At 31.4% G+C, this 13957-nt stretch overlaps 1 protein-coding gene across 1 annotated transcript in view; it reads left to right on the forward strand.

Annotated features, from left to right (window-relative positions):
• Positions 1-1332: 1332 nt before the first annotated feature.
• LOC145270307 (uncharacterized) overlaps positions 1333-13957 on the forward strand; it is an 80385-nt gene continuing 67760 nt past the window's right edge. Inside the window, exons 1-2 of the mRNA XM_080125954.1 lie at positions 1333-1770; positions 4222-4278. Of these exons, the coding sequence (XP_079982080.1) occupies positions 1333-1770; positions 4222-4278 (495 nt within the window). The remainder of the gene's footprint in view (positions 1771-4221; positions 4279-13957) is intronic.

The following is a 13957-nucleotide window of genomic DNA, read 5'->3' on the forward strand; positions in this document are numbered from 1 at the left end:
GAGTACTCACACTGGAGAAAATTCATATTCCCGTGGACGATTTCAATATTCACATTCTGAGAAACCAAATCCAACGATGTATATGAGTACTCACACTGGAGAAAATTCATATTCTCGTGGACAATTTCAATATTCACATTCTGAGAAACCAAATCCAACGATGTATATGAGTACTCACACTGGAGAAAATTCATATTCCCGTGGACGATTTCAATATTCACATTCTGAGAAACCAAATCCAACGATGTATATGAGTACTCACACTGGAGAAAATTCATATTCTCGTGGACAATTTCAATATTCACATTCTGAGAAACCAAATCCAACGATGTATATGAGTACTCACACTGGAGAAAATTCATATTCCCGTGGACGATTTCAATATTCACATTCTGAGAAACCAAATCCAACGATGTATATGAGTACTCACACTGGAGAAAATTCATATTCTCGTGGACAATTTCAATATTCACATTCTGAGAAACCAAATCCAACGATGTATATGAGTACTCACACTGGAGAAAATTCATATTCCCGTGAACGATTTCAATATTCACATTCTGAGAAACCAAATCCAACGATGTATATGAGTACTCACACTCGAGAAAATTCATATTCTCGTGGACAATTTCAATATTCACATTCTGAGAAACCAAATCCAACGATGTATATGAGTACTCACACTGGAGAAAATTCATATTCCCGTGGACGATTTCAATATTCACATTCTGAGAAACCAAATCCAACGATGTATATGAGTACTCACACTGGAGAAAATTCATATTCTCGTGGACAATTTCAATATTCACATTCTGAGAAACCAAATCCAACGATGTATATGAGTACTCACACTGGAGAAAATTCATATTCCCGTGGACGATTTCAATATTCACATTCTGAGAAACCAAATCCAACGATGTATATGAGTACTCACACTGGAGAAAATTCATATTCTCGTGGACAATTTCAATATTCACATTCTGAGAAACCAAATCCAACGATGTATATGAGTACTCACACTGGAGAAAATTCATATTCCCGTGGACGATTTCAATATTCACATTCTGAGAAACCAAATCCAGCGATGTATATGAGTACTCACACTGGAGAAAATTCATATTCCCGTGGACAATTTCAATATTCACATTCTGAGAAACCAAATCCAGCGATGTGAGTACTCACACTGGAGAAAATTCATATTCTCGTGAACAATTTCAATATTCACATTCTGAGAAACCAAATCCAGCGATGTATATGAGTACTCACACTGGAGAAAATTCATATTCTCGTGGACAATTTCAATATTCACATTCTGAGAAACCAAATCCAGTGATGCATGTAAGTACTCATACTGAGGAAATGCCATATTCTCGTGAACAACTTCAATATTCACGTTCTGAGACATCAGATCTTGCGATGAAGATTAGTACTCACACTGGAGAAAATTCATATCCTCGTAGACAATTTCAATATTCACATTCTGAAAAACAAAATCCAGCGATGCATGTAATTACTCACACTGGAGGAAAGCAATATTCTCGTGAACAATGTCAATATTCACGCTTTGAGAAACCAAACATGAAATCTCATACTGGAGAAAAGCTATATTCTTGTAAACTATGTCACTATTCATGTTCAAATAAATCGAATCTAGCGAGACACATAAGAACTCACTCTGGAGAAAAACCATATTCTTGTGAACTATGTCAATATTCATGTTCAACTAAATCAAATCTAGCAGCACATATAAGAACTCACTCTGGAGAAAAGCCATATTCTTGTGAACTATGTGACTATACATGTACACACAAACAATATCTAACGAGCCACATGAGGTTTCACATTAGGGGAAACCCATATTCTTGTGAAAAATGTGTATTTTCATGTTTTACTGAATACCATCTAACAATGCACATGAGATACCATAAAATGTGAAAACCATATTCATGTGAACAATATTAATTTTAAAGTTCTCGCAAACAAAATATTTCTACACATTTCAGAACTCACACTTGATAATCTTGTAAACAATGAGTTTATTATTGTTCTTATACAGCATATTTATTGAAACAAAAATTTACTCTGAAAAAATAAATGCTTACTTGAAATAACTTAAATGCTTACTTAACATCGTCCTTGGCTTTCTTCAGGCTCTATTTATAATTTATTTTTAGGGGGGGACTTTCAATGCGGATAATGCTCATTATAAAGTCAGCTATTAATCAAAAAGTCGTAAACCATGAGATAATCATATAAAACCTTATATGAAAAAATACAAACAAATGCCGGCACTCAAGATAAAGGACAAAAATGAGACGATTTAAAATATAAAGTATTAATAAAATCTATTTTAATCCGTGTATTTCCATCATTTGTAGCAGCAAAGAATAGAGAATTAAGACCTCATAAAACCCATGGATTTTTGGTCAAAAGAAAATGTTTTGCTATCACTAATCCAAATTCGTGGCAAATAAAATAAAATCCTGGATGGGAAAATGAAAGAAACCGACGTCATTAAAAAGAAAAATAATTCACTGGTTCGTCCTTAAAATAAACTGTCAGCGATGAAAGTCTTTGTTTTTAATGAAAACACAAATATCATTTCTCATAAGTAAAAAAAATAGAATCACAATTGGCTTCATTCAACAATGCATCAGAAACACATCTTAAATTACACTAACATTCATTTGTTGATTCATTCGAACAGTTTTGATCATGGCATCTCATCACTTACAACGTTCCTTATCATCAAAAGTTAATAATGTAAAACTCCCAAACCGTCGCTCGCTGGTTCATCCTCGCTACTTCCAATGGCAAAGCTATTGCAAACAACTGGACAGTAACCTTAGAAATTGCGAAACCCGATTGCCAATGGCCAGAGTATAGGAATATAGAGAAGAGATCGGTTGTAAGTCAAACTATGAGAATTACAACCATTCTACACCGAGTACTTTTATATTTTTACATACTTTTCACGACTACACGTTTATTACACATTCGCATATTCTTACCTCTTAAATCCGAAAGAAAAAAGATTTCTCCCTGTTAAATATCCGGCGCCGCTGATTAGATTAGAACTATTCATTCTACAATACCAACATTCACTTATTCCACCAAATAAACGAACACTTATCAACTATTAAACACGCCGCCATTTTTTCGGTACGTGCACAATAATCTTACGTTTTATTTATTATTAATGGATTTATTCCGCTTTTACACTCTGATCTTCTATTATTTACTTGTGAAAATGTTACAGTCCCAAAACATAAATGCTGACCAGCTACGCGATACAAGTCTTGTTTATAGACACTCGGAGTGAGGGACAGTTACAGATACATACATAGAGTGGGAATGAGAGAGACGGTGTAAAATAAGCCGTTTTTATTTTTAACGGAGCTGACATCAATGTTTACGCTTGTATTTTATAAGAATTGAAATTGAATAATGTTTATTTTTACAAGAATGTTTACACATTTAACTTGCGTTAAAATTCCAAATTATACAACGAGAATGGAGTTGGCTTTTTTCGTAAACGAAACTGACTTTGCATTGATAAAATTTTGTTTGGCGTACCACCGATTTTTTCTTCATAAATAATAAAATTTATTAAAGTTTATTTTTACAAGAATGTTTATACATTTGTGAAGCAAATAAAAATAAAATTATATGGAAAAACACGTTTAGTATTTTTTTTACAAAATCATATTTATGCAACGGGGAAAGTTTATTAAAGTTTATTATTAAAAGACTATTTATACATTTGTAAAGCGAATAAAAATATATTGAAAAAAAACGTTGAATACTTTTTACAAAATCATATGCAACGGGGATAGTTTTTTTTTACAAGAATGTTTATACATTTGTCTATCGATTAAACATAAAAATATACAGGAAAAAACACGTTTACTATTGCGACAAATTCTTGTAATAATTAACTTCATTCCATTTATTTCTTTTTATTTGTGTAGGCAAATATATTTGTGTATTTTTCTTCCGACCTGCCCAAGCGTAGTATATGTTGTACACATACATCATTATGAATGTTATTTATATAAGCAAAGTTTATCTATTTGTGAGTGTGACAATAAAATAAGTTTGTCTTACCGTGCAAATACTTATTTAATATCATTATAAGTTAGTAGAGATCAGGATGTCCCGTAGAAGAGATATGAGGAAAGATATTGACTCCGAGTAATTTAAAACATCTTTTATTTCCAGAACGCCATCTTACCGGAAGCCCCAGCTACTAGAAGTGTCCTCAACTGTCAAGCCGCAGTAAATGTATTTCGTATATATATACCTCCCAAATTCCTTTGCTATTGAAATGCAAGGTTACTTAACATATATAATCTTGCATCCATCTGGGTTGATGTATTGGTCGTCCTGCCCTTGATCAAACTCCTAACTCTGGAGTTGCTGGGTTTGGTGCTCCAGATCTTGGTTGATGAACTTGCTTGGGTAAACCAAATATTGTGTCGGGGTAAGGTTGTGCTGTTGGTACCTTTGAACGAGATACTAGCAGTAGATCTCGGCGGTTTCGGTGTATAGGTCAGAATGACCAATACATGAACCCAAGTGGATGCAAGATTATATATGTTAAGTGAACTTGCATTTTAATAGCAAAGGGTTCCATAAGATGGCGTTCTGAAAATAAAAGGTGTTTTAAACTACTCTTTCCTCATATCTCTTCCACAGGACATCCTGATAATTATTCACTCATAATGATATTAATAAGTATATGCACGGTAAGGAAAACTTATTTTATTGTCACACTCACTAATAGATAAACTTTACTTATATAAATCACATACATAATGATGTATGTATACAACTATAAACATATATTTTTTTATAAAATTTCAAATGAAATAAAAATCTTTTATATTTTTAATTTTGTTATAAAAAATTGCAAATAAAGAATAATCGTGTTACTTTTTTACTGCATAATTTTCAATAATGTCCTTATATTTTTCTTGGTACTTGTACAGTTTAATCAAGACATTAAAAAAATGGAAATATCGAAAAAAAAAGTTTAAATTGTACGTATCCGTTGTGGAATGAAGTTCTTCGAAAAAAAATCACTTAATTTCATCAAGTAGTTTTTATTTTAGAGCGAAAACAAAACAATTTTTTTATGATACTGAGCAAAAGGTTCAATTTTTAGGAGGAAAAGCTAATATTAAAGATGGGGAGGGAGTGCCGGTGCTTTAAATTGAGTTACCTGCATGTGGTGTTTCTAAAATCCAAACATAAATTTAAAAAATTACAAGGTGTCTCCCTTCAATATGCTGTCATTAAAACGTGTTTTCCGCTGCCAAAAAAAAAAAAAAAAAAAAAATATTCGATCAAATTAAGTGAAACTTTTTTTCTGAGATCTTCAGTTCAAAACGGATAGTACAATAACACCTTTTTTTGCATTGTTTTTTTTTTTTGATTAAACATTACAACTACCTTATTTGTCTAATAAATCGGTTTACAATAGAAGTATATTTTTGAGTATATGTTTACAATTTTTATTGTATAATTTTCAATAATGTGCTTATATATATATATATATATATATATATATATATGTGTGTATATATATATATGTATATATATCTTATGATACTTCTATTTAAACCGATTTGTATATATATATATATATATAAAATATATTTTAGTCATCGACATACAGACCTGTTTCGTTGTTTCACAACTCATCAGTGCCGCTCGCTAGACTAACACCTCTCCCAAGCCGAGGATCGAACCTAGAACCGTCGTGATGACAGTCGGCAGTCCTACCCCTTGACTACGGAATCGGTGGCCGAAATTAACTTGTCCGAACGATTATTTTAAATAAACATTCGTCCGCTACTCGTAGAGGGCTGAAACGTTTGTTTGTAAACAAATCGCGAGCTTCGCATTATTTCAGCTAAATTAAGTAGCGAGTAAGATAATTTACGAGAGTGCTCTACCAAAGAGGGGAGCTTTATAAAATATATTTTAGTCATCGACATACAGAACTGTTTCGTTGTTTCACAACTCATCAGTGCCGCTAGACTAACACCTCTCCCAAGCTATATATATATATATATATATATATATATATATATATATATATATATATATATATATATATATATATATACAAATCGGTTTACAATAGAAGTATCATAATTTTGAATATACGTTAACAATTGTATTGTATACTTTTCAATATTATATATGTGTGTATATATATAGTGTCTGTGTACATTTCATTACGCAATAACTCTGTCAATTTTTAGTCTACAGACTCGAAATTTGATATACAGGTTACTGAAATTTGGGAAAATCGATCTGATCGGTGTTTGGCCAGAAATTTGGCGATTAGGAGATCAAAGTTCAACGATGTGCCTTTTGAGAACTCTACCAAATTCCTCCGACAATTTTGGGTCTACGCACTTGAAATTTTAGGTATAGGTTCCTTGGATATGAATCTAACTTAATAACTTGATTTGATTCCAGAAAAATAAATGTTAAGGGGTCATAATAGGGGGCAAATATAAAAGAAATTGACCGCGTCGGTCTCTACCAAATTTCTCAGACAATTTCTGGTTTAAACATTTGAAAGTTTTCATAAAGAGTATTCAGAGATGGGGCTAGTTTTTTAATCTGTTGGGTCGAATATTTATGTTACCAATATATGTATGTATGTATGTATGTTTGCATGTCTGCCTAAAACTTTCGACAGAGGGGACGGATTTTACTAGATTAGTATCATTTAAAGTTCGACCTTTCAGACGACAAATATCGAAAAAATTGGCTAAAAACATTTATACCTTCACCTTCAACTGGGTACTTTTCTACAGGAGGCGCTCTGTTTTCGCCGATATTTTCGAAATTCATCCTCTTCTTTGGATTGTCTGGCCTTAATTAAAACCTACGTCACTTCCGGTTTGGCGGTGGTCTTAACAGTAAAGCCGTCACGTTCTTGCCCTGTTCTTTTTTTCCTTTGCGGTACGGGTTCGAGCCTGCCTTCCTACTACCACTTTTTTTTTTTTTTTTTGCTCAACACACACCTCAAAACACCCCGGGAAATTCCGGGCTGAAATGCTAGTATATATAATAAATCGGTTTACAATAGATATTTTTTAAATCCATGTTCACAATAGAAAGAGCAGAAAACTGATTTGCTTTATCACCGCTTCCGGTAGCGCTCCGCAGAAAATTCGAGAAGTACCATCCTTTTTTTTTTTCATTAATGAAATGTGTCTTTGTTTAATTCCCGCTAGCCTTTATCATTAATATTGATAGTCTAAACTTGATAGGAAAACAATCCGGCATACTTAACTCGTAAAGGGACATTTTTACACGAGGAACGAAATAATGATGACACCGTGTTACGGTGATCTGACTTCATTGTTCTTTTGCAGTTGAATTTCTCTTTAAATAATTTCACGTTTTAATCGTGTTTTTTCAGCTTTTAATTTTGATTATTTTATGTTTTCATATATTTGATTTCTTAATGAACTTCACACACAAAACCAATAATGTTACATTTGAAATGAAACTTTATGAAACTTTAACAAACAAAACAAATATTCTGTTTTGAAAACGAAAAAAAAAACGGATTCATTTTTTTTCCTGCCATACAAGGTAAGACTTTATTACACTTAAAAAATTAAATTACAAAACGTTTTTTAATCAATGTTAAACATAAAAACAAGTTTAATTTTTTTGCTTTCCAATCAAAAATATTGTTTTCGCCTCTATAACAGATGTATATAAAACAATGAATTTCCTATGTAAATATTTAAAATATAGTATTCAATCTGACAATAAGATTTTTGTCAAAAATGTGTTTATTTAAGTTTAATTTACGTGATTTCTGAGAAAATAATAATGTTTACCATAAATTAAATAATTTAATTCGAATTTGGTTGAATTGTTAGACAATTGGGCACAAAAACTGCTTTTTAAGTATTAAATTGTTTTAAAAACTTTTTTTTTTTCCATCTACACTTACATTTTATGTTGATAGGCAATTCTGTTTGTTTTTTTTTGTTTTTTTTTTGTTTTATCCAGTATTATGTAGCTAGAAAATCCCTCCTTTTTTATATATATATTTTATCCAATGTTCCAGATTTTAGAATGGGGATTACTTCATTTTATGAAGTTTACTTAACATTAGCACCCATTACTAATAAGCAGGAACTTAATGTTGAAAAAAATATTGATAAAGTTTTACAATCTTACCCAGCGTGGTTAATTCACTAAAAATATCCAAAATCTACTTTTTTCTTTTTCTTTCTTTTTTTTTCCTAGTGCACTTAAAATCCTTTAAAAAATCCGCAAAAAAAAGCAATTAAAAAAAAAACTTGAAAAATAAATAGTTAAGATTTCCGAGTTGAGATCGCTTTCCTATATAAATCTAACGTAGAATGAGCACCCACTTCATGGCCAGTTAGCGATCAACAAGATATGTAATCATTCAGTTTCCATATTTTAGTAAGGGGGTATAGACTCGTAAAGGTGTTTTGCTTTTTTTTCTGGAAGTGTAGAGCACATTTTCTTTACAATTCTGTACGTTCACCTAACAATTTAATAACATAATATACTGTAAAATATCGTTTTACATAATAAACTTTAAAAAAACATAAACTGTGATATGTATTGGGTTGGTTTCTATGTTGTTTAATTTTCGATTTTTAAGCGATTATCGAGTCTAAAATGATGACCCCATGTCATTCTTTTCTTATTTTAACGTACGACTCAGCCTATATTTGTAAAGTAACTGTAGATATTTTAAGCTTTTTCTAGCATACTAGAAAAAAAGTAGAATTTTTAATGGTTAAAAAACTACGGTGGGTTGGATTGTAAAGAGTAAGTAAACATATGAAAATTAGTTAAAACACAACCCCCCCCAATTTTGTAGACTAGTACTGTATTATCGGGTTAGTTAACACTTATTTGTTTTTGTGCTTATACTACACAAGTCCACTTGATTTATGAAATTCTAAGCTGAAAGTACAAGTACATTAGAACGAACCCATGTTCTAAATAATAATGTAATTATTAATGACAGAAAGCTTAAAAAACATTTTAGCAAGTTGAACACTTCCGTTTTTATATAAACAACATAGATGACACTTTTTCAAATATCAAATCTGAATTTGAATATTAAAAGTTAAGAAATCCAACAGCAATATTGCTTTGGTAACTTTAGTTGATTAAATTGTTAAGTGAACGTACAGAATAGTTAACAACATGTGGACTCTATTCTAGAATAGTGCTGCATCAGATTAGATAACAATTATTTGTTTTTGTTTTTGACCACCTTTTCCGATTTTGTGTTTATACTATAATATTCTTAGGTGAGGTAGTACAAATTAGTTAGTATGAACCCACTTTCCCATGTTAAGAATAGCTTTCTGAATAATAGCGTTCTTATTAATTATGAGCGACTTAAATTAACATTTAAACAATTTATATGAACAAAATCGATGACAATTTTTTAAATATCAAATATGAATTTGAATATTAAAATTTAAGAAAGTCGGTAGGTTTAGTTTATTAAATTGCTAAGTGAAAGTACAGAATAGTTAACAACATGTGGACTCTATTCCCCCATCCCCTCGAAAAAACCAAAGAAAGCCAAAACTGATATGAGCCACTTCTCCCAGGCCCCCCAAAAAACTACTAATGATTACAGGCCTCTTTTAACCAATATTATGTAGCTTGAAAATCTCGTTTGATTTTTTTTAGGTTTTATCTAATGTGTCAGAATGGGGATTACTTCACTAAAAATATCAAAAATCTACTTGGGGGGCCCAGTGTATTACACTTAAATTTAATTTAACGTAGAATGAGCACCCACTTTGTGATCAGTTAACGATCAACAAGACATGTAATCGTTCAATTTCCATATTTTAGAAAGGAGGGTGTATACTCATAATGGTTTTTGCTTTTTTTTTAGCTTTTTCTGGATGAGGTGTAGAGCCTGTGTTTCAAAACAGATATGATCCACTCCCTCCCCTCCCCGCCAAAAAACTACTAATGATTACAAGTCTCTTTGATTGAAAAATGTTCAGTTTTTATAGGAAAGAGACTCCCAATCTTAACTATTAAATAATAATTATTAATTATTTTTTGTGGATATTTTAAGCCTGTTCAAACATAATAGTAAAGAAAGTAGAATTTTTTAAATAGCTTTTTTACTGGATATTTTTAAACCTGTTCAAACATAATAGTAAAAATAAGTCGAATTTTTAAAATTACATTTCGTGAATGTTTTGAAATCTGTTCAAACATAATAGTAAAAAGAAGTAGAATTTCCAATGGGTAAAAAAAAAACATGTTGGGTTACATTGTAAAAGGTTACCAAAATATGTTTTGTTTTTATTTTGATTTTTTTCTATAACAATAAGATTTATTTAGAGTTTTTTATTTGTTTTTTTTTATGTTTTTTTAGCATATATCAACAAGGTTTTTCATTTCTAAAATTTAAAGCACGCTTATATATAATTAGATTGTGCTTTTGTGAAATAGCGACTAAAAATGGTGTTTCTACTAGGGAAAAGTATCCTCATTTACACATTAAATAAATTATTCACGATATTGTCTCAGTACAATGATCATGTACATGTTTTATAAATATTAGGTGTAACAGCCATTACTGGAAAATATGGTCCTGTAGAGGAAGCTGTCAATTTTAGAGATACAATCAACCACATGGGTTGTGTTCTCACAAGTGTTTAAATAGTGGTCTCTGAAGGTAAGCTTATCACGACTTTGCAATTCTTTACTCAATTCGATAAAGAAGCAATTCCTGTTCATTGATATTTCAGCATTGACACACACTTAGTGATTTATCCCTGAAATAACTAAATGGAGTTTGCTTTTACTGTTCTGCTGTTTACTCCATTTGCAGTCGAATCACATTGACAAAGAAAGTAAGATAAATAAAAACCTGGCTATACATAGGTCACTCTGTAAGTTACTTCATTAAAGCCGTACAAGTATGTAAAATTGACAATGTTAAAAGAACAAACTAAAAAAAAAAATTAAACTAAAAGTGAACAGTAGTTACGTAAATCATCAATTCGTCCGATATTTTCCATAAAAAAACTATCAAATCATATGCGATATGATTATGATATGAAATCCAATATTTTCCATAAAAAACTATCAAATCATTTGTGATATGATTATGATATGAAATCCGATATTTTCCATAAAAAAACTATCAAATCATTTGTGATATGTTCATAATATTATGATATCAGGTTTTGATGTTGATCATCAGTTGCTACACTCAAACACCATTTTGCAATTTTGTTGGATATTTTCAAAAAGCAAGTATCGATTCCGTAAACATCTCTGATATTATTATGATATGTTCTTGATCATGACACATATGTGACATCGTCAGCTGCTACACTCAAACAATAAATCATTTTGATGAAAAAAAAAGATCAGGAAGAAACTCATTCGCAAATAATACTGCCATACACAGACTAATAATGCATTCAAAACTGTTTACTGCAGTTTCAGCAGGTTTCCGAAATTTCACTTGAGCTAGTTGCCAAGAAGTTGCTAGAAAGAGGTATATTGTGCAGTAACGCCCCTAAGAAAATATTTGATTCCAGTGGTTATGGTTTAATATGGTGGTTAAAGATTCAAACAAAACAAAAAAAACTTCATAAACAGATGTGGAGACAATGATCTGCCCCACAAGATTTTAAACATGTACAATAAAAATCACTTTTAATTAAAAAATAAACAACTATAAGAAGGTCCTGCATATGACCTTAAACTATATATATATGGTGAGGCTCCACATTGTGGCCTTGGAGAGTGTGGAACCACCCTTTTATTGCCATTGCTCCCAGGTTCACTCTTATCCGGAGTGGTAGTACCTGTTAAGGTCCCGACTATGGATAAAATAGAAACCAATCTAAAAAAAAATATATATATATATATTATTATTAAAAAACTGTTCTTCAAAATAACTGAATTCAGCATTAAATAACCTGAAAAACAACCAAACCAAACATAAGAAAAGAGTATGTTAATTGTTACACATCGCTGGTAAAATATTCGTGTGATACTCAATAGAATCATTGATTCACAGAGTATGATATAAAGAGGTATATTGTGTGGTAAAGTCCCTAAGAAAAGATTCCATTTCAGTGGAGATATTTAAATATGGTGGTTTAAGATTCAAACAAAACAAAACACTTCATGGACTGTTGGTACAGATATGAAGACAAGGGTCTGCCCCAGGAGATTTTAAACACACACAATAAAAAAACACTTTTAATTAAAAAAAAACATAACAAAAGAGTATGTAGTAATCATCGTAAAATTTAATTGTTAAACATAACTGGTAAAATATTCATGTAATACAATAATAAACCTCTTTTAATTTAAAAAAAAAACATAACAAAAGAGTATGTAGTAATCATCGTAGAATTTAATTGTTAAAAATACCTGGTAAAATATTTGTGTAATAATTGAATCATTGAATCACAATGTAGTTTTCAATTGCATTAAAGAATGATAATACTTTTGATACATTGTTGAGTAATCACGAGAGAACGAGGAACACGAAAACAAAGGCTTTTAACTCTGCCAAAAAACATGTGATTATGACATTGATCATCACCAACTAATGTACTAAACAAGGAGTTGTGTTATCCCCCAGTTTTTCATTTAAAGAGATGTTCAATCATGCGTTTGGTGACTTTTCATTCGAATTAACTTCTAATAATAATAAACATATTTGCATATCAAGCATGTGTTTGAGACTTTGAATTCAAGCATGCAGACATCTTAATCTTCTCTTTTCTTATGATGCTGACCTCACTGCACCATCTCAGTCAGTCTTCATTTGCTGGTCAACAGCGACAGAAGCGCTTAGACTGACAATTAAAATTACATCAGCCTCATGTATATACTTGCAAATGCTTTGGGTTACAAAGCAAATTTAAGTAATTGTAATGTCATCAATTATTCAATTATGGGAACAGTGATGATTCTTATTGTCAGAGCCTCCTATGTCGAACACAATGATAGAGGCCATTATATATATATATATATATATATATATATATATATATATATATATATATATATATATATATAAAATATAGCCTGCCAGGACATTATATATATATATATATATGTAATGGAGACACTTTGCCTTATGATTCTTTTTTATTTTTGCGATTTTCCGGTATCAAAACCAAAAATATTAATAAAAGTCCATAGTTGTTGCTATCACGAGCTCTTTCAATTCGTCCATGAATCATCACCATATGTTTAAGTAAAAAGTCCGAAGGAGGGAAAATGAGAATTTAAAGTGAAAAACTAAAATATACAGTAAACAGCGATAAGTTTATAGATGCACTGAGACTAAAGCTGCTTTCAGGTCTGCCAGCAACCACTGTAAAAGAGTAATAAAAATGCAAGAGAGCTATATGCTCAGTCTGTTAAATCCAAAGTAGCTTATCAGCGGCTTGGATCCCACCAGTTTTGGCAAATAAAAAATAGGATCCTGAACAGAAGTGTGCGTTCTATCCCAACCATTATCAATGGACCAGAGGTCATCTCGTCAGCGTCAGACAAGGCCAAACTATTTGAAAAGAACTTTGCAGCTAATTCTACCCTATGCGACGAAGGCCATCAACTCCCCATATTTCCTCCTATAACACAGAACAAGCTAGGTAACATACAAATATCCGTGCATGAGGTCGACAAGCTAATAAAAAACCTAGATTCCAGTAAAGCAACTGGCCCTGATGGCATCCCAATTATAGTGTTAAAAAAGCTTCAACCAGAACTTGCTCCCATACTTACGAAACTATTAAAGCGCTGCCTTAAGGAGAAGTGCTTTCCGACCTCCTGGAAGACCTCATCAGTTTGCCCTCTATTTAAGAATTCAGGTGATAAGTCCTCTCCCTCTCAATACAGACCAATAAGTCTCCTG

This window comes from Euprymna scolopes, chromosome 46 (genome assembly GCF_053919585.1).
Source record: "Euprymna scolopes isolate OS-2025 chromosome 46, ASM5391958v1, whole genome shotgun sequence".
NCBI classification, from domain to species: domain Eukaryota; kingdom Metazoa; phylum Mollusca; class Cephalopoda; order Sepiida; family Sepiolidae; genus Euprymna; species Euprymna scolopes.